Below are 19870 nucleotides of genomic sequence, written 5' to 3'. Positions count from 1 at the left end.
CCAAATTATGGAAAGACCCCTTATCTGGAAAATCCCAGGTCCGATCATTCTGGATAACAGGTCCCATACATATACTGACAATTAAATACTTTAAGGAAAACTATACCCCTCAAACAATGTAGGTCTCTACAAAAATATATTGCATAAAACAGCTCATATGTAAAAGCCGGCTGCATGTAAATAAACTATTTTCATAATAATATACTTTTTTTTAGCAGTATGTGCCATTGGGTAATCCTAAATAGAAAACGGCCATTTTAAAAAACAAGGGCCGCCCCTGGGATCATATGATTCACAGTGCACTCAAACATGCCAAACAAACTATACTTGTTAGGTCACATGAACCAATTAACAGACAGAGTTCTGTTTTTTTCTTTCTCTTACAGTTAAGAGTTGTAGTATTTCTGGTCAGGTGATCTCTGAGGTAGCACACAGACCATAACAAAATGGTGGTTCAAGGCAAGAGACCTAAAAGTGCAATATTTACATAAATATATGTTTGATAAGATTCTTTAATATGCCACTTAATTTGATCTAAACTATCTTTTGCTCAAGTATTCATTTTGGGGGTATAGTTTTTCTTTAAATACCTCTAAACTGAAAAAATAATGTAAATTGCAAAAGTGCTTAGAAGAGCACTCTGAGAAACTTTACATTCAGTTTTTATGTTTATTTATCCTTTAAAGGAATTGTTCAGTGTAAAAATAAAAACTGGGTAAATAGATAAGCTGTACCAAATAAAAAAATCTCTAATATAGTTAGTTAGCCAAAAATGTAGGCTGGAGTGACGATGTCTAATATAACAGAACACTACTTCCTGTTTTCAGCTCTCTAATTCTGAGTTAGTCAATGACTTTAAGGGGGACCACATGGGACACTGTTGTTCAGTGAGTTTGCAATTTATCCTTAGCATGCAGCTCAGATTCAAATGCAAACAGCTATGACAGCCACTAAAGTCTCCAATCAGTGAAAAACAAGAAAGTTGCAAAGCAGGAAGTATAGTTCTGGCTATTATGTTAGACATCCAGTCACTCCAGACTTTATACATTACATTTTTAACTAACTATATTATAAAAATATTTATTTTACACAGCCTATTAACCCAGTTTTTATTTTTACACTGAACAATTCCATTAAGGATTAAAGCCCAATTGCAAATTTGTCTTGCAATATCACTGTCTGCATCACGTAAAACAAACATTTCATGGACAAAAACTACTTCTAAAGCTGTACAAGGAAAGAAGCCTAAATTATTGCAGTTAACTATTCATTTGCAATTATAAACAGCACAAAAGAACTGAAGCATCTACCCCCATGATATTGTACATTTATTAACGGCTCCAAAATTATTATGATAGGAGATGTAATGTTAAAATAATGGGGGGGGGGGGGGAGAGAATTTGTTAGCCACCTCCAGTACCCCAGTTGGTGCTCAGCATTTTAAATAAAAATTAACCATCCGGGGTACGATGTTCTGAGCACCACACTATTCTATACTTTGCCTAATGAAATTGGATGCATACCCTGTACAGAAAATGGCAAAGCCATTCTGTATTGGACATGCATTTGTGCAAATTGTCTCAGAATATCAGTCTATACATCATACTAAAAGTTAATTCAAAGGTGAACAAACCAATTAAGAGATTTGGAGAACTGAAAATGCATCACGAGGAACAAAAACTGTTACTACATGGATTTGAATTAATAAGCAATAGAATGGGTTCTGGTAAACTATGGAAACACACACATACATGACTGGTACAACATTCTATCTATATATATATATCTATATATAGATATATAAATATTTTGTAATATTTATATGATATTGAGAAGTGCCTTACAGATACAACAAGAAGTTCTCTAAACTGTTGCATTGTTTAGCAAAATAGCAAACTGCAATAATGTGATTTCACCAGTGATTTATGAAAAATATTTATTAAAGAGAAAAAAAAATGAATACAATTTAAAATTGCAATGACATCAAGCTTCCAGAAAGCAGGGCTTTAGACAACAGCAAGATCCCAAACTATAAACACACGCATTTGTGTGTGTATCCATGTTATTGGCGGTGGTGGTGGATTTGTTGATATATAACAACCTAAACTAATACAGACACCCAGTGGGGCTGAGGATTTTACCAATGCTCCATTTCTTAGCAATTTTGTCAGTAAAACAGGCAAAACGGATCCCCAACACGAGAATTATTCAGAAGTCAGTTTTACAGGGAAAGCTGCTTAGAATTATAATTTAATTAGGCAAAGGTGTTTTTGGTTGGCGTTCCCCTTTCAGATGATTGCGCATAGACAAACAGCAGCACCTTCAGCCTTACTGAAAGTCCTTTTTGGCATGAACTAATTCTATTGTTGTGCTAGCGTTGTATAGTCACATGGCAAATTTTGTCGTAGGCAATAAATCTTCGCTACCATTGGTGATAAGATGTATCTGGTCTCTTTCCTACGGCTAACATTCAACATGTGTTTGCTTTTCAAAGCCGCCCAAAGTTTCCTCGCAAGTAAACTTCGGACAACTTCATGCCGAGTATGTTTCACCATCAGTTATTTAAATATTAGCTAGTGGAAAGGAAACAAAAGATGTCTTGAATTATCACGGCAGCAAAATGTCATTACCCTAAGGGTTATTTCAGACCGAATGTGCTTCTCTATATTGCCTGATAGTTGCTGCTATTACTGACAAGCACTTGCAGGAGTGAGCAGCATATACGTTAATGACGGGTAGCAGGTTACTTATAGCATCACAGGTGTTATTTCCTTAAGGGAAAATATACAATAAGGGCTTCTGCTCATTTATTGTCATATAGAGGGTCGGACTTGGTCAACAGGACATCAGGGAAAAAAAAAACTCAGTGGGCCCTGGCCCCATCCCTGCACAAAGGCTGGCCTCCCTAACTGGCTAGGACCACAAGCAGAAAAAGTTATGTGGGGTCGTAGGGGCTTTGTGCCAGTGCTGTGTGGGGGCCCTGAAGCAGCAGACTTGGGCCCCCCCATCCTGACACTACACATACAGGCCAAACATTATGATAGTAAAAATGGTGCATAGTTCATTCTAGACATTATTCTACTACACTAATCTACAATATTGCCCCATTTAGCTGAAGCAATATATATATATCCATACCTATATGCCTAGAATGGAGCACCCTCGTTTATTTGCTGCTCCCTAAAGCAGGAATACTACAACCCCAAGTGTTTGTAGGACTAGTAACACCAACAGCTCACACCGTTCATTTCTGGTCTGTACATCACTGATCATCATTTATGCTTTTCTACAAAACTTCTTTTAACAAGTAGAAATGCTACTTGGATGTTCCATGCACACACACTAAGAGGCAAATTTATCAAGGGTCGAAATTTTTTATGGTCCAAACTGTAAAATTAGAATAGCTACTCAAATTCGATTCGTTTTTTAAACAAATTTGAATTAGATTTTCAAGATTTATCATACTCTGGCCCTTACGAACTTGATTTCAACTATTCACCACCTAAAATCTGCCAAATTGCTGTTTAAGTCAATGGGAGAAGTCCAGGGATCAATTTTGAGTTGTTTGCCTTCCTGACATTCAAGTTTTTGTTTTTTTTTAAGAAAAACTCGAATCGAGTTTTTAAAAATCAAATCGAATTCGATTCGAGTTTTTGAGATGATTTAATCGATCAGAGTTTGAAAAAGAAATAATTTTATTAAATTTCGATTGGTCGAATTTCGAATTTATGGGAGTTTGTAAAAACACTCAAATTAATTTGAAATAAAAAGTGCCTCTAAGTCAGATGCTTAAGGGTTGCAGCTCCACATACAGAAGAATGCTGCCAGTGGTCTGTATAAGCCACATTATAAATAAATACAATCTTTGGGAAATTAAGCTAAAATGCTTGGTTCCTGTACATCACACTAGCACATTCCACAGCAACAAATTTCTTCTATTCAACTACAACACCACTATCAACAATCTGTGGCTTTGGGACGCAGAAGGAAGTGTAGATCTGCAGTACCTACAAACTACAACTGGGAGATGAATGCTATATGCACGCTATAGTTGAAAAAATTTAAATAAACCTAGTTAAAGAGGCACTGAACCTTCAAATTAACTTGATGAAGACAGTGATTCTGTTTGGAAGTTCAGCAGTAATGTGGTTGCTAGCATCCAATTTACTCTAGCAAACCAGGCAAGGGTTATAACAGGAGACTGGAAGATGAACAGAAGTTGGCCTGAAGCCTCAGAGAATAACAGCTTTTTGGCTGCCGGGGACAGACACCCTCACGAGAAAGCTGGAAAGGTAGAAAAGGACAGCAAATAAACAAAAACTACAAGAAAAATGAAGGACAATGAAAAGTTTAGGACTGAACCTGATGCCCTCCTGCTCACTTGAAAGTCTGCATTCATCTGAAAGGTCTGATTGGACATATCTAGTTTAGAGCAAACACCTTGAACGAAACCAATGGGTAGCACCTAACCTTTTCACTACTCATATACATACACAAGTTACTAGTCACGTGTGCAGGATTTGCAATGAAAACAATGATCAATCACATTAGAATGTCTATAGAGATAACTGCCCCAAAGCTTGGTTCCTCTGTATGTACTACAACAGAGTGTCAACTTACACTGTACCCAAATTTCGGCAGTCTCTGCACCTATTCAATCGTGCACAACACAATATTTATATTATATCTACAGTTCCAGTTTTCCAAAAGCACCTTAAGACTTGTGGAGGGCACACGTTTCATATACAAATTATTCCATAAAAAAATAAAACTTTTTTTATTTTAAACAATCTAATCTCGGCATTGATTACATTTACAATAAGTATGATTAGACTTATGGTAAATACGAATGCGAAGTTCAAATACAGTAAAAGCCTTTAATATAAAATGCTAGTCATGTTAAACAAAGGACTGCACATACTATATACAAGCAAAATGACACTAGCAGAACAGTTAAAATGAAGTGGTTTCACTGGTGACATTAAAAAAATCCTAAAATCATAAGTACAATGCATGTCCGTGATAACTCGTTTATTGTTGGAATAGCAGGAGCACTGGGGGTTTCAATAAACTATCACTGAAGACTGCATTGATTTGGAAAGAAATGAACCACATCCATTCTCCAAATTCAGAGCAACATGTAGTTTGAAGATCTAATAAGAAAACAATGATCCCTGTAAGCTATTAAAAATAATTTCTGGTGTGTATATATGTATTTATATATTTATATATAGATTTATATTAAAACAAAAGAAACACAAGAAGAGAACTTAATAGCTCACTAACATTTTTTCACTTTTTTCTATAAATTTAAATGCTTTAATTACATTAATCTACATTACCATTATTAAGTAGCAACTCTGTGTCTATATTACTGCATCAAGCCAATAAACACTTAAATGCACTTCACAGCAAAAGATTATGTAAACTTTATTTTTTTTTTTATTTGTCTTTTTATTTTAGTTCTGCTTATCCTTCACAATCCCAAGGCTTAACCACATGCCAGATGCAGTCATTAGGTTAAATGGAGGCAACCGTCAATTGCCTTTCTCAGTAATGGGTGGAAAAAGCTGGCTTTGTGGTATTAACCAGTTGGGATGTTAGTGTGCCCAAGGGGTTAACTGCCCTCTGTAGTGGTTTCCTGTTCAATAAGCCTAGATATGGGTAAATGCAGGCCCGTTGGGTGATGTTGACCTGCAACTCACAGCACCCCGACAGTCAAAGGCTGGTAGTTTTAGTCTCAGTCTGTAGGGCCTGTGCTTGCCCATACTGATTTTACTATTCCAATGCCACAAAGGCCAGTAAGAACAGTTGGCAGGCCAGTTTTTGCATTGCAAGGACATTATGAAATACGACAAAGCCATAAATGCTTAGAACAGATTAACTTGACAAAATAAAAGTTTATCTATTTGTTTTTTTCTTCGAGCAGCTCCAAACCTGAGTATTGTAAGGTTATAACTAAACATACAAGAATGTATGTACATTTATTCTCCACTCCCTTGTAAACAGTTGCCTGTGTAGTCTGTTTCCATCCCTTTATCTCTGACATGCATATCATACATACACTTTAAATATACAAAAAGGAAAAAAAATGTGCACTCGCTCAAAAATCTAAGCAACAAAGAAATGTTGGCCACACTAATGAAAATCATAAATAAGTTATGTTCGAAGTATTCTATAGGCCTGGATGCAGCCACCCATTCCAATGTTCATATAATCTTTGAAATACTGAGTTTTTTTTTGTTTTTGTTTTTTGCACCGTTCATGCGATTACAGTATTTATAATACTATCATATGTGGAGATAAAGACATTTTTACTAGAACCACTTCTTTTCAGATCGAAGGGTCAAAGCAGCACTTAAATTAACTGTATTAAATCTGCGGCAACAGACGTTACCAATGTTAAATCAGGAAGTTCCTGTACTAACATTTATTAAATTAAAAAAAAAAAAATTTATGAAAAAAAAAGGAGGGGGCTCCTCTATCATAAATCTAAATAGCTAAATCACATGTTCATTCCTTGAGCACTTAACAGGGAATCCAGCATGTCGAATGTATCTTTGTAGTCCATATGCTGGCTGTTTGCACCGTACTCGTGACTGGCATCAGGGCCGTTGCTCTCCACTGGCTTCTTGTCCAGTTTCACGAGGGTGCTGAGATGCCCGTAGCCCACCTGGTATGTGACAGGGGGAGGAGGGGGTAAGGGATGGTTAAGAATAGAGTTGTGAGAGGATATATACTGCTTAACAGAGGAAGAACTAGTAGAACTACCTGAAGTTTTGGAACTTTTGCTCATTTTGGAGTGGTGGTTGTATGAGGCATCATTGGAATGCGGCCTCTTTCTTGAAGAGCTGGAGCTGCCGCCATCACTAGGCAGGGCAACAGGACTCCTCAAAACGGTTGGTTGCAATCCATCCATGCTAAGCTTATTGCTACTATTGTTACTCCCACTGCCAAAGTTATGTAAATGGGAATGCTTGTGGCCGCTACTGTGGTGTCTGTTGGAAGAATGCTCTTTGTGCCTCTCTTTGTGTTCCTTGCTCAAGTGCGGACTTGAGTGTTTGCTCTTCCCGCTGCCCTCATCGGACGAGCTGTGTCTGTCTGCTGAAGATACTTTTATTTTCATTTTCAACTCCTCTTTGCTTGCACCTCTTTCTGTTGGAGGAATAGGTATCCGCAATTTCAGAGAACCAGTTTTATCCTTTTTATCAGAGGAGTGTTTTTCAGTCTTTTCATTTGCAAGAGGAATTTTCATTTTAATAGGAGATGTAACAGAACCACTTGCAACTGTTTGGCTGTGCTTTTTGTACTGCTCGTGGCCTGGAGGATATTGGTCCCTTGAATCAAGTTCAACAGTTTCAAGCTTCCGTTTCTCCCTATACTTGTCCAATGACATTTTGTGTGATATAGCCAGTGACGGAGCATAGACCTGTCCGTGGTGCTTGCCACTGCTGGATTTATGAGCATGTTCTGATTTAACAGTAGAATGTTCAGAGCCTTTGTCAGACCTATGATGTAGCCCAGAGTGAAGCTGTACAGCAGCCCCTTGCTGAAAGTACTGTGGAACTTGAAGGACACCTTCTGGTTTCTGGCTATAAATTTGGTCAGTCCTATGTTGTTCTTGATGTTGAGGCCATTCATGGTGAGACCCCATATTATAAGATGTACTTGGCATTGTAGAAGTCAGTAGTGCCATTTCCTCGGGATTGTGACTTGTCTGGAGAGGCTGGTTCCCTGAGTTCAAAGCTACTGGAGCTGGAAATGAAGTGGATGCCTTGGGAAAGCTTGCAGTTACCGGATCCACTAAAATGGAATTCTGCTCCAGGGATGAACTAAGGAGAGAATTATCAAGCTGGCCATCTGATTTTGGTTTCCTGGCAGCCTGGTTTGCCTAAAAAAAAAAAAAAAAAGTCTTAAATGAATGCCAACACCCACAGGATTTTCTAGCAGCTTAAATGAATCACACTATTGAGGATGGAAACATATAAATGGTGTGAATCCCAAATAACCCCTAATGTGCTACAGTATTTCTTTGATTACTTTAAGGGAACCTTCACTTGAGATTAATGATATGCTGGGGAATATGAAAATTAAGTGGGACTAATATCCAATGTAACTGGTGTCCCAATGTGCTGGGGTCCAGCCACTATGTGCACAGTTTGTAGGTTGTCACCTTCACTGTGTGGGTCTCCTTCTAAACTCCCAAATACATAGAGGCTAAATGGTTACTAAAAAATGTAACCATTGTTCGGGTAGGGGTACTGATTGCACAGGGACTGATGTGAATGATTTACATTAATTTTAAAGAACATAAATAACATGCCAGCAGTAAGTAAATGTTAATAATGTAGACTATAACAAGAAGCTCATAAGCCTATTAGTGCAATTAGGTTTGAGTGCTCAAAAACTGCATCGATCAGTGTATGCCAGAAAAAAAATTGAGAATGATTGTGTTTTGTCATAGTGGTTTCTCTTTACCCTCCAGTTTCGAATCCTCTTTAATCTACTAGGAGTTTTTTCCAATATTTGCAAAAATTCATGTGTTAACTCTGCAAAGAAAAATACAAGAAATGTTATGTGCAGATGAAAACACAAAACTTCATATCACAAACATTACAGCCTCTATAATCTGCATGACTCCCATGCCAAATGGAATTTAGAGTCAACACTGGTGTTCCGTTACCAAAGACAGTCAAAGCAATATTTATCTAAACCCCAGAAGAATTTACATAACTACATAGCATACCATTACATACCCATGCAATTGTAAGTGCTTGAGGCCTGGTCTAAGTAAATTGCAGCTGTTCAAGCATTGCTTAAATATGTTAGAGAATGGTCAGTTCTAAGCAACTTTTCATTTGATCTTCATTGTTTATTTTATAGTTTTTTTTAATTATTTGCCTTCTTCATCTGACTATTTCCAGTTTTAAAATGGGGGTCACGCACCCCCATCTAAAAACAAATGCTCTGTAAGGTTATTGCTACTTTTTTTATTACTCATCGTTCTATTCATGCCCTTTTCTATTCATATTCCAGTCTATTATTGAAATCAATGCATAGTTGCTAGGGTAATTAGGTCTCTAGCCACCAGCTTACTGAATTTGCAATATGGAGAGCAGCTGAATAAAAACCTAAATAACTCAAATACCACAAATAATAAAAGACGAAAACATATTTCAAATTGCATCACAATATCACTCTCTACATCAAAATCAAAATTAATTCAAAGGTAAACAAACCGTTTAAAGCCAGACAATTAAAATTATTTCTGAAATGTAGTACAGGTTCCAGAATGCTTGGAACTTGGGGTTTTCCGGATAACAGGTTTTTCCATAATTAGGATGTTTATAGCTTAAGTCTACTAGAAAATCATGTAAATATTAAATAAACCAATTAGGCTAAAAAAATAAATCATTTTTAAAAACTTGGAATATTTGTATAAAATGGAGTCAATGGGAGATGGCCTTTCCATTATTGAGCTTTCTGGTAAATGGGTTTTCAGATAACGGATCCCATACCTGTAACACTGATTTGTTTAGTGTATTTCTCAAGCTGTATACAGTGTACTAAAAGCAGATGTAATCAATGCAATTTTCATTAGATTGATTTAGCTTACAGGAATCTCATCTAACAGACATTGTCCCAGTGATTATCTATTATTTCACAACTTACCATCCAGAAGCTCTAATGTAACAGTCTGGTCCACATATTCCCACCAGTGTTTTCCATCTGTTGAAACTGGGATCTCCCAGTTGGACCACTTGCACGCCAGGTGAATGCATACACATGCAATTACTGTTGGCTTGTGTTGAAGGCAGAATGTAGTGAGATGCAGACTGTTAAAAAGAATTAAAACAAAACCCCACATTAGATAACAGTTACTTAAGGACAAATATGTAGCCATGCAGATTTTAAGACTTCTACTGGATCGAAAGTCAGTATATGAAAAAGGTATCCTCTTACGTCTGAATAAAAAAAATTATACTAACTAAACCATTGGCTGAGAGCAGTACCAATAAAATATATGGACCATGGCATGACCATACACTAATATATGTGTATGTAAAAATGTCCAGATCTTAAGGTATACAATCCTGAATGTGCGGTTTGTGAACAGTTTGCGAGATGGTTTAATTTGATCACAATACTTCCTACTGAGTCTTGCTATAACAGACACTGAAACGATGAGGAATTCTCCTAACCTGCTGAAAGAAAGAACAGATTTGAAGTTCTTGCGATACGTAAACTGATACATATGTCAATGTAACAGTGGCATATACTTTAATGATACCGCCCCTAAATGCCCTTCTAACAATGAACTTTACGAGATACAAAAAGGGGCATGCAGTTGCATTACAAGGTAACTCAGTCAGTGCTATCAATCTGCTTGGTACCAACTGGGCAAGTGAGTAAATTCACACAAATTGGCTAGGTATTATATTATATTTCAAAAATGAATGTCACATATATACCTAAATCCTTAGCAAACTGAATAACTTCTTGTTTTATGGGAGAAATCTATAGGCTACTTCATACAACTGTTGTAGTTGGAGATACCTCTCAATTAGGGATGCACCGAACCCAGGACTCAGCCTTTTTCAGCAGGATTCGGATTCAGCCAAATCCTTGTGCCTGGCTGAACCAAATCCAAATCTTAATTTGCATATGTAAATTAGGGGAGGGAAATCACATGACTGTCTCAAAACAAGAAAGTAAAAAAAAATTCTCACGTTTTCCTTTCCTGTCCCTAGTTTGCATATGCAAATTAGTATTTGGGTTCGATTCGGTATTTGACCGAATCTTTCACAAAGGATTCAGGGGATTCGGCACATCCCTACTCTCAATAGACAACAATTACAGCTTCCAAACCCACATAAAACTTGCTCTGCAAAATACTTTTATGCACTCTGGAAAAGATAAAGTTGCCACACTAAAACATATCCCCAACTACAACCTACTTGGTTTTCTCGCTAACAACGCTACAAAGAATTCTGCACCACAGCAGCTTGCAAATATAATTGCAGATTAAACACAGCAGGTGCTGAGAGACTAAATATGCCGGAGACTACACAAAGAAACAAATAATCTTACAGATAAGCCATTGTATATTGGAAGATATGGGAAAGAATGTTCAAAAAGCAATATAAACAAAATTGACAAATTTCAAACCAACTAAATCAAATTCTATGACTACATATTTCAAGGGAAAAAATCTGGCCAATTTTTATGTTCTATAACAAGTGTTTTCTGATAATTACAAGAAGTGACCAGCACTGATAAAAAGTAGCTGTATTCACAGTCCTTAAAGTTATTTTAATCATGCCATCTTTAATGGAGATTTCATTGCTTACAAATCCCTTTAAAAATTCTGAAAGTGAATTTCAAAAGGAAAAACAAAAAAATGCACAAATTACAGAAAATAAAAATCAAAAGTTTAAAGAAAAAAAGCACAACTTAGAAAAGAGACGTGGTAGAGGAAACATTGGAGAATATTGGAGAATAGATCCTACACTGAATCTAGATTCTGAGTCCTTTAAAATGGAATTGTGAAATATGTGCAAGATGAATTAGAAATGAATTGTTCATCTTTCTTGCATAGTTGGTTTGAAAAGACTAAAATGTTTTTAAATGCCAATACAAAACTATAATGCATCTTGAGAAAGTAATATGTTAAGCTTGTTTTTGATATGCAATACTATAAAGTTCTTAAAGTATCTTTATACTTACCAAGATGCTCTAGGGTAAGTTTAGTTCTTTAGATGCTATTCGGGGCTACCAGATTTAGTTCTATGCACTCAGAATCAAGAAACTGATCAGAAAGCAACACTACATTTCTTATTATGCATTCCACCCCTTTGTGTCAAAGGCCCTTCTCCAATACAGCACATTACACACAGGAGAGAGACCAGGCCACTGGAAATAGCCTAGCCCACCCTATGTACCAAGGCTAGTAAGACACAGGCAGGGGACCCTGCAGTAAAGAAAACTATAGTGTGCTATGACAGTGCAACAAAGGTTCAGGATAACCACCTGTTGGTAGCCATGAAATAGGATGTCTGGGCCAAATCCTTGCTTGCTGTAAAAACAAGGGGGAGAGGGAGGAAAGAAAAAGGATATTAGTTATTTACTTGGAGAACATTTATGCAATATCAATGCACTTAAGTCTGGAAACAAATCTAATCTGAATCAAAAGGAAACTTAAAATTATTCTGACATGATTAAAGTAAACACATTTAGGTGTTCTCCAGGACATTATTTTACTGGAAAACCGTTTGAAAAACGATTTTCTAAAGGGGAACTATCGTGAAAATGAAAATTTAATATAAGCTTCATCATGCTGAAATAATAACTTTCAAAATATAATCAATTAAAATTTCTACATGGTTTCTGAAATTATTAAATTATCGTCACTATTCCTCTCTCTGTTTCTCTTTATTCTATCTTCATGCAGCAGTTGGGTGTCAGTTGACCAGATCCCAGATCGGGGGGGGGGAGGGGGCTTCCTTTCCTAGCAGATGAATTTGAGCTAACTCAAATAGCAGATTCCATAACAAACAAAATCTAACAAAATAACTGCCATTTGCACAAAAGGCATGTAGAGACATGATGTCTGGGGATTTTAATAGAGTGAGCTCTAATACATCTTCTAGGCAAAAGGAGCCCCCCTAAAAGATATAAAGAATCGAACTGAAAGAATATCTGACAGCCAACTCTCCTGCATGAAGAGAGAATGAAGAGACACAGATGCCGAGAGAGGAAGTGTGAAGATAAGACTGATTATTTCAGAAACCATGCAGAATTTCTAATTGATTGTATTTAGAAAGTTTCTTGTTTCAGTATACTGAAGCTTATATAAAATTTAAATTTTTGCTATAGTACCCCTTTAAATGTACAGCAGTCTGAATTTTCATGGTAAACTCAGTTTAGAAATAGAGTGAGGTTGCCATACTTCCAAAAATCCTGGGTTTTGAAACAAAAGAGTTGTCACTGTTCCCAGCAAAATTTGGTCCAGGAGAAGTCATGGATGAGATTACTGTAACTATGTCAGTAACTCTATGGGAGTTTTCACTAAAATCAGGAAAATTTCCACTATTTTTATAAATCCACTTCAGCCAAACTGTGAGCACATTTTTACCAAATTTATCAATAAATTTACTCAAAAGAAACTGGTGCGGGAAAAGACTCAATAAAATCATAAAACAATAATTGTATGATTTTTCTGGATTATCGCCCGAAAACCACTAATTCTTCAGATTATTGTATTAAACCCATTGATATTTTCCAATTGTAAATGGGACATCTGCCATTGACTTCTACATGACCTCAACAGGTCATTTATATTTGGCCTTAGCAGCATTGGGGTTTAATAAATCGTGAAGAATTCAACGTTTTTTTTCCACCGACCCAGAAAAAATAAAACGGACTTACGACATTTCAAAAGGCAGAACAACCAGTGTACAAAAAAGAAAGACAGATGACTACATTTACAAATAACTGTAAAACCTTGCAAATGCTTAATGAATGTACATTCGAAAGTTGCCTAAAAATAAATTCTCCCACAAGAACAGACAGTTTGTTAAGTTAACACAATACCTAACAGCTCAATAAAGGCATACGATGGTAAATACCTGCACAACAATAGCCCTAGCAACCAAAAAATTCATAAACCTCAAAAGAGATTAGATTACATAAGTCTACAAGATACTAACAGTAATTGTTTTAGGTAACTTAACTCCACACGAAGAACAAGTAGTACTGAAAGATACAGACCTCTTACTAATTGGGTACATTTTACGACATCTGTATGTGGATGCTCGATAGTGATCTCAAAACCTACAAGGTGGGGAAAAAACACAAACCATTTGTCATGGGTGCACAGCAAAGGACATAAATAATATTTATCCCACATAAAATGTTGAGTTACAAAGAAACAACACACAAGAAGTTGGACTTACCTAAGGTCTGCAACATTATAGTTTCAAGTGTTACCAGTTCTTGCGCTTGCTGTAAGTAAGCCTAAAACAGACAGTTGCCATTTGAGTCCAAAACACATGTATGCACTAAATGTTACACCTTTAAAAAGTAAGGTTACTTGCCATTTATTAACACTAATTATGGGGGTAATCAAAACAATAGTCTGCATAAAGAAACTAATTGTTTATGTCAACTCAAATCAGTATCCGTCTATCATTTACTATTCTCTGCACCGAGTGCTGGCTTTGACTACTGAAACACTAACAGAAGCCAGTGCTCTGCTGGTCAATACTCAAATTCCAAAGAAGTCTTGTATCCGTTGACTTCTATTACACTGACAACCCTTTAAATACAGCACTGTCTGGTGTGGTACTTACTTCACTCTTTGTGTCCAGCTGTGGCTCTACAGGATTAAGACAGGCATGGGCCACTTTAATAACATGTTCAAGTTTTCGTGGCTGTTCTTCTACTTTGGCAGCCAGGAACAACGCAGTAGGAGACATTACCTGGTCAAAAAAAAAAAAAAAAGAATATAAATATTATGCTAATCCTGGCTTGGAAGACACTGCAAAATACTGAATTTACCACAAAAAAAAGGAGTATCTTCAGTGTTCTTAGAATTTTCTCCTTGAGTTGCTTTTTTGTTTTGTTTTTGCAGTCAGCCTGATATCAAGACTGCTGAACATTTATTTGTCACCTTAATGAAGCCCCACCTAGAATTTTATGCTTCATGAAGTCATAGGAATATGGGATACAAAACATATTCACTGGCAAAGAATCACCAGAAATCTAAGGAACCTGGCATTATTTTCATGTAAAACTACACTGCTCCAATGTACACTATCTGATAGAACACTAATATCACCTAGTTCAGGTACAAATAGTATATGAATGTCTTTTAATGGTGCCAATGGTGCTTTTATAACTGCCACCCTGAATACAGTGATGTTTCTACAAAATCAACTTCTACCCAATAAATACAAAACAAGAAAAATAAATTCCTCATACTAAACAGCCCTCTAGTTCCCCATTAAAATAAGGTCACATTGAAAGAGGGAACAACAGACTTTTTATTCTTTGCAGACCTGAGAAGGAAATGAGCAGTCTCTTTAACTGGGGACCATGGTACACACTGCACACTTAAAGCTAACACTGCAAACAGCAGGCCTCTTTGAAGAAACTTAAGATACAGATACAGCATCTACTGTCAGGAACACTTGACAAGGTGCCTTCAGGGAAATGTGTCCTATAATTTAAAGTATGGCTACTTTGAAATATTAGCAAAAATTGTATCAATTCTAACAGCTGTCTTTAAATGGGTTATTCAACTTCCAAATTTTTCACCATAAACAGTCTTTTGGCAATTGTTTTCCATCTTTTATTTTTTAACGTTGTCCCAAAATTTAAGTTTAATGTTCCGGTCTAGTGTTTCAGTCTGGCAGCTCAGTGATTAAGGAGATTTTAGAATGGTTACAATTTGCTACATTTCTCAGCAGTGACTTTGGAATATTAGCAACTATTGAATGAATTCTAAGACATGCTTTTAATGAAGCTCAGGGATTCTGATCAGCAGTGACAAACATAAGAAACGTATCAACTAAATTTATCAATTCAGAACCGTTGGCAATCCCCTTCCAGAGCTGCTTTAGAAGGTGAAAAATGAAACTTTATACTTTAATATTAGAAAAACTGTCACAATTTCTGGTGAACTGTCTCAAACCAATTGAACTGAAAAAGTTTTGAAGGTGAAAAACCCCTTTAAAAGCAGTTAGAACCAACAGGGAAAAAAAAAGTGCCTAACTATACAAGGTGCTGCAGGGGTCCTCTGGTTCCACTGAAACCAACCCTTAAGCTTAGAATATACAATGGCATTGTTGAAAATGCCCCACTTCCTACTTTTAGGAACCCTCTATCTCTTTAGTACAAAAAATCCCATGTACAAACAAGAGATCCACGTAAAGTGTTCACCACAATGGCAGCAGAAGTACTAGACTGTCCAGCACAGAGCCCTAGTAGCTGAATGGAAGCAAATCCCATGAACCATAAGCCAACAGCTATTAAAAACCATCCCAGATCAGAAGTGGTTATAGACGTAAATGCGGCACCCTTGCAACAGTATCTTGACAAACTGGCAATCTGGGCAGCTGAGTGACAAATTAAATTCAATGTTGATAAATGTAAAGTCATGCACCTGGGATGTAAAAATATCCAAGCCACTTATACCCTTTATGGAACTGCACTAGGCAAATCCATCATGGAAAAGGACCTTGGAGTCCTTGTAGATAATAAACTTGGCTGTAGCAAGCAATGCCAGTCAGCAGCATCAAGGGCAAATAAGGCCTTGAGATGTATTAAAAGGGGCATTGATTCACTGCAGGAAGGGGGTCATCGGCCATTCCGATTAGAAGAAAGGAGGTTCTGGCTAAATATTCAGAAGGGTTTTTTTTTTTTTACAGTGAGAGCATCGAAGACACGGAATTCTCTCCCTGACGTACTGGCTAATATAAGATAGCGTTAAGAAGGGGTTGATGGTGTCAAGCAAGTGAGGGATTACAGGGTTATGGAAGATAGATCATAGTACAAGTTGGTCCAGGGACTAGTCCTATTGCCATTTTGGACTAAGGAAGGAACTTTTTCCCCTTCTGAGGCAAATTAGAGAGACTTCAAATGGGGCTTTTGCCTTCCTCTGGATCAACTAACATTTAGGCATGTTATATATAGACTTAAAAGGTTGAACTTGATAGACGTCTTTTTTTCAACTTAACTTACTATGCAACTATATAAATGTCATATATACTGGCGTGGGCAGACAGATGTCCAGAGTTTTGCCCATATAGTAGAGCTAGCAATAGCTATATAAAAATCAGGTAAATTTGGTTATGACCCAAGATTCAGAATGGCCATGCCTTGTTCCAATATAGATTTGTTACTGAAAGGATATGGCCATTGACTGTGCAATAGCCGAAATACAAAAAACAAAAATGGAATAGCTCAAAGGGTGTGTACATTGCTTTACAAAACAGAGTACATTTAGATGAGTCAAGCATTAAATGTTGGCTGCTCTGTTTCAGATTTTGGAAACAACCCAGCTTTTTAACCTCATGAGAATCACGATAAAAAGACATTTGCAATTCTATGGATAAAGTACCAGTCTAAAACAAGTGCATTTCATTAAGACTTTTGTTTCCTGTTTAACAAACAGGAAGTTGTACCTGAGCTATAGTTCTGAGATCACAGCTGGAAATGACAACTGCCCAAGCATAGGATAATGGGAAAAATTCACAAAGATGTCACACAACGATTCTGGGTGTTATAAAAACAGGACTCCCTACTGCTAGGAATCCATAGTGTACTCACAACTAAAAACAACTGTTGGTGATATCAATGAGACATAACATTGAGAATTCTATCACATACATCAGCAAGATGTCCAAACCAGCCAGAATCACTGTATGCCAATGCTCTAAATTTTATGTAAAAAATGAACGTTATTGACAAAAGCCTAATTCCAGCATAGACATGGAAGCAAAACCAAATCTGTAAACATTTAGAAATACAATGTTCAAGTTTTACAATATTAAAGACAGCTAAACACTGCCAATTTTAAGGAAGTAAAAAAGTTAATTAAAAAGAAATCACCAGCAATGAATGAGATGTTAGTTTTCTAAACATGAATAGAACAAAATAAAAACTTACATTTCTGTGGAATTTGGTAAAAGAATGATGCATATAGAATCTGTGCATGTAAACAATGGCGGTATTTATTGTCAGCTGAGATCTGTAAATGTATGGTTAAGGCAGAATAACACTACTGATAGTACAAGGTGAAAAGAAGCACATGTGATATAGTGATACCCAAACAAAGTGAAGCCCAAAAGAACATATCAGGAAATTTGCGTCTCAAAAGATGCTAGGGCAGACAAAGGCACAGACTCTTTAGCATGAGCAAGGATGTCCAAATGGAACTCTTTCGCTGTTACACTCAACAGACCATGGAGGAGGAGGATGATGAATGCAACAGCTGGATGAGTGAAGTCAGTGTTGTTTAGATTCCAGCATCAAAGACTTTAATGGGGGGGGGGGGTAGACAACCATATGAATACAAATATTCATGTTAATTATAGCACAAGTAGATTAGTAATCTGGCCACTGGGGGCACTCTGCTAGAGGGCGCTCATCAGAGCAAACATGGAATCTTCCACAGATGGGAACACAAAATATGTCTCCTCCGCACATAAACAAGGACAGAGTTATAAATCTGTGTACTGAGCTCAGAGCACCTCTTTTCTTTGAAAACAACATTTTGGGCACCCCCTCATTACACCCCCAGCTAATGTTTTAAAATTGTTTAGCGGCGAGCACAACTTTCCTGTTTTGCTAAAGTATAATTATATAAGGCTCCATAGGCGAAAAGAAATGAACGCAAACCCTGCATTATATTTCCCCTTTTAAATCATTTTCGGTAAACAACGGTTCCTTCAGCTCCAATATACCAGAATTATCATTATAGCACCATACTACGTGAAAACCTTCACCACTAGTAGCAGATGTTTGTGCTCAGGGAAGGCAGACTGAAGATAAATGAATGGCTGTAACTGGATGTAGTAGTTCTGTTCAGCACTGCTGCTTATTTCCCTTGAAGCCATGCTGAAGTCATTTTTGCAAACTGTTATTGAGCAGTCTTCTGCTACCATGTTTCAAAGGTTAGACCTAGTAGGACAAAGAACAACAAGAGACTGGTTTTGACAGCAGTTACAAATAGTGTAACTTTAAATACAGTGAATATACATATAGTGCGGGTACACTGGAAGTTACACCTGTTTACATTAGTCAAAAATCTCTTTGGGGGTTTATTTCCCCTTTAAACTTAAACCCACAGAGGGACAAGCCTAACTGTAAAACACATTGTTCGTGACCAACAAGCACAACAGTACTGAGGGCATTACATATAGCACAGAAACCCACAATTAGATTACCCTGCAACATGTAAAAGCCAAATTGCAGCATATAAAGGGCCCACCAGAAAGCCTGGGTGCTCAGTGCAGCTATTAGTGCAAGAGCCGTAGGCTCAAGATCGCCTGACCTACAATTAATTGAATCTCCGACTCTAAGCCCGACCAGGGCACATCCAACAACCACCCTCAGAGCCCTGTCCACTTTCCTGCTCAAATCCCGGCTCATGGATCCTATCTCAAATCACAAATCAAACCAACCCGCCCGCCGGTAGGGTTTCTCCGGCAGAACTAGGCCTCACACGCCGGACGGCAAAAGGATACACATTCAGCCGCTGCCCCATGTCCTGGACCAAGTTGGCGGCTTGCTGACGATACGATAATTCCTTATCCGCCTCCATCCCGCACTTTCTTGAAGGGCTGCTCTCCAATTGTTCCCGGGTGAAGTACCAGCGAGAGGCCGGCGCTCGGCAGTCCGCCATCATGGCACCAGCCGAACCCTATGCGTCACAATCACCGGAAGTGCCGTACTCACTGAGTCACAATCCCCGGATGTGCCGTACTCACTGAGACGGAAGTCTGGAGGCTCACGTGACGGGTCTACCATTGCGTCACCGTGCTTCTATTCACGTATACCTCTGATTCGTAGGGTTCAGCGCAATGCTACATTGCTTTTACCTCCCTCACGCAACAGACGTAGACACGCCCCTCAAAGAGTGCAACAACTAATAGCCAAGGTGTATGTTGCACGGCCGCAGGGCGGGGCTCATGTGTTGAATAAGCTAAATGAAAAAATGGTAAAATGGTAGTCTGGCAGTATGAGTGTGAGAACTTGGCCTAAAGTGGCAGTTTAATGAAAAAAAAAAAAACCTGGTCATTTTCAATTTTTAAAGTAGAAACGAGACTATTTTGGCATAATGATTGCTGGAATTGCACCTGTCCCC

At 37.5% G+C, this 19870-nt stretch overlaps 1 protein-coding gene across 4 annotated transcripts in view; it reads right to left on the bottom strand.

Moving 5' to 3' along the window:
* Positions 1 to 19559, bottom strand: part of ccnt2.S (cyclin T2 S homeolog) — a 32028-nt gene extending 12469 nt beyond the window's left edge. Inside the window, exons 1-10 of one of the 4 annotated variants that reach the window (XM_018237541.2) lie at positions 19251 to 19559; positions 17671 to 17752; positions 14352 to 14480; positions 13956 to 14016; positions 13771 to 13833; positions 12031 to 12076; positions 9673 to 9836; positions 8479 to 8549; positions 6772 to 7891; positions 1923 to 6673 (exon numbers count right to left, since the gene is read on the bottom strand). In XM_018237541.2, the coding sequence (XP_018093030.1) occupies positions 6606 to 6673; positions 6772 to 7891; positions 8479 to 8549; positions 9673 to 9836; positions 12031 to 12076; positions 13771 to 13833; positions 13956 to 14016; positions 14352 to 14480; positions 17671 to 17752; positions 19251 to 19411 (1965 nt within the window). In that variant the 5' untranslated portion in view covers positions 19412 to 19559 and the 3' untranslated portion in view covers positions 1923 to 6605. 4 annotated transcript variants of the gene reach the window in all.
* Between the last annotated feature and the right edge of the window lie 311 nt (positions 19560 to 19870).

This window comes from Xenopus laevis, chromosome 9_10S (assembly GCF_017654675.1).
Source record: "Xenopus laevis strain J_2021 chromosome 9_10S, Xenopus_laevis_v10.1, whole genome shotgun sequence".
NCBI lineage: Eukaryota > Metazoa > Chordata > Amphibia > Anura > Pipidae > Xenopus > Xenopus laevis.
Note: the sequence above shows the minus strand (reverse complement) of the source record. Positions and strands in the feature narration are given on the sequence as shown.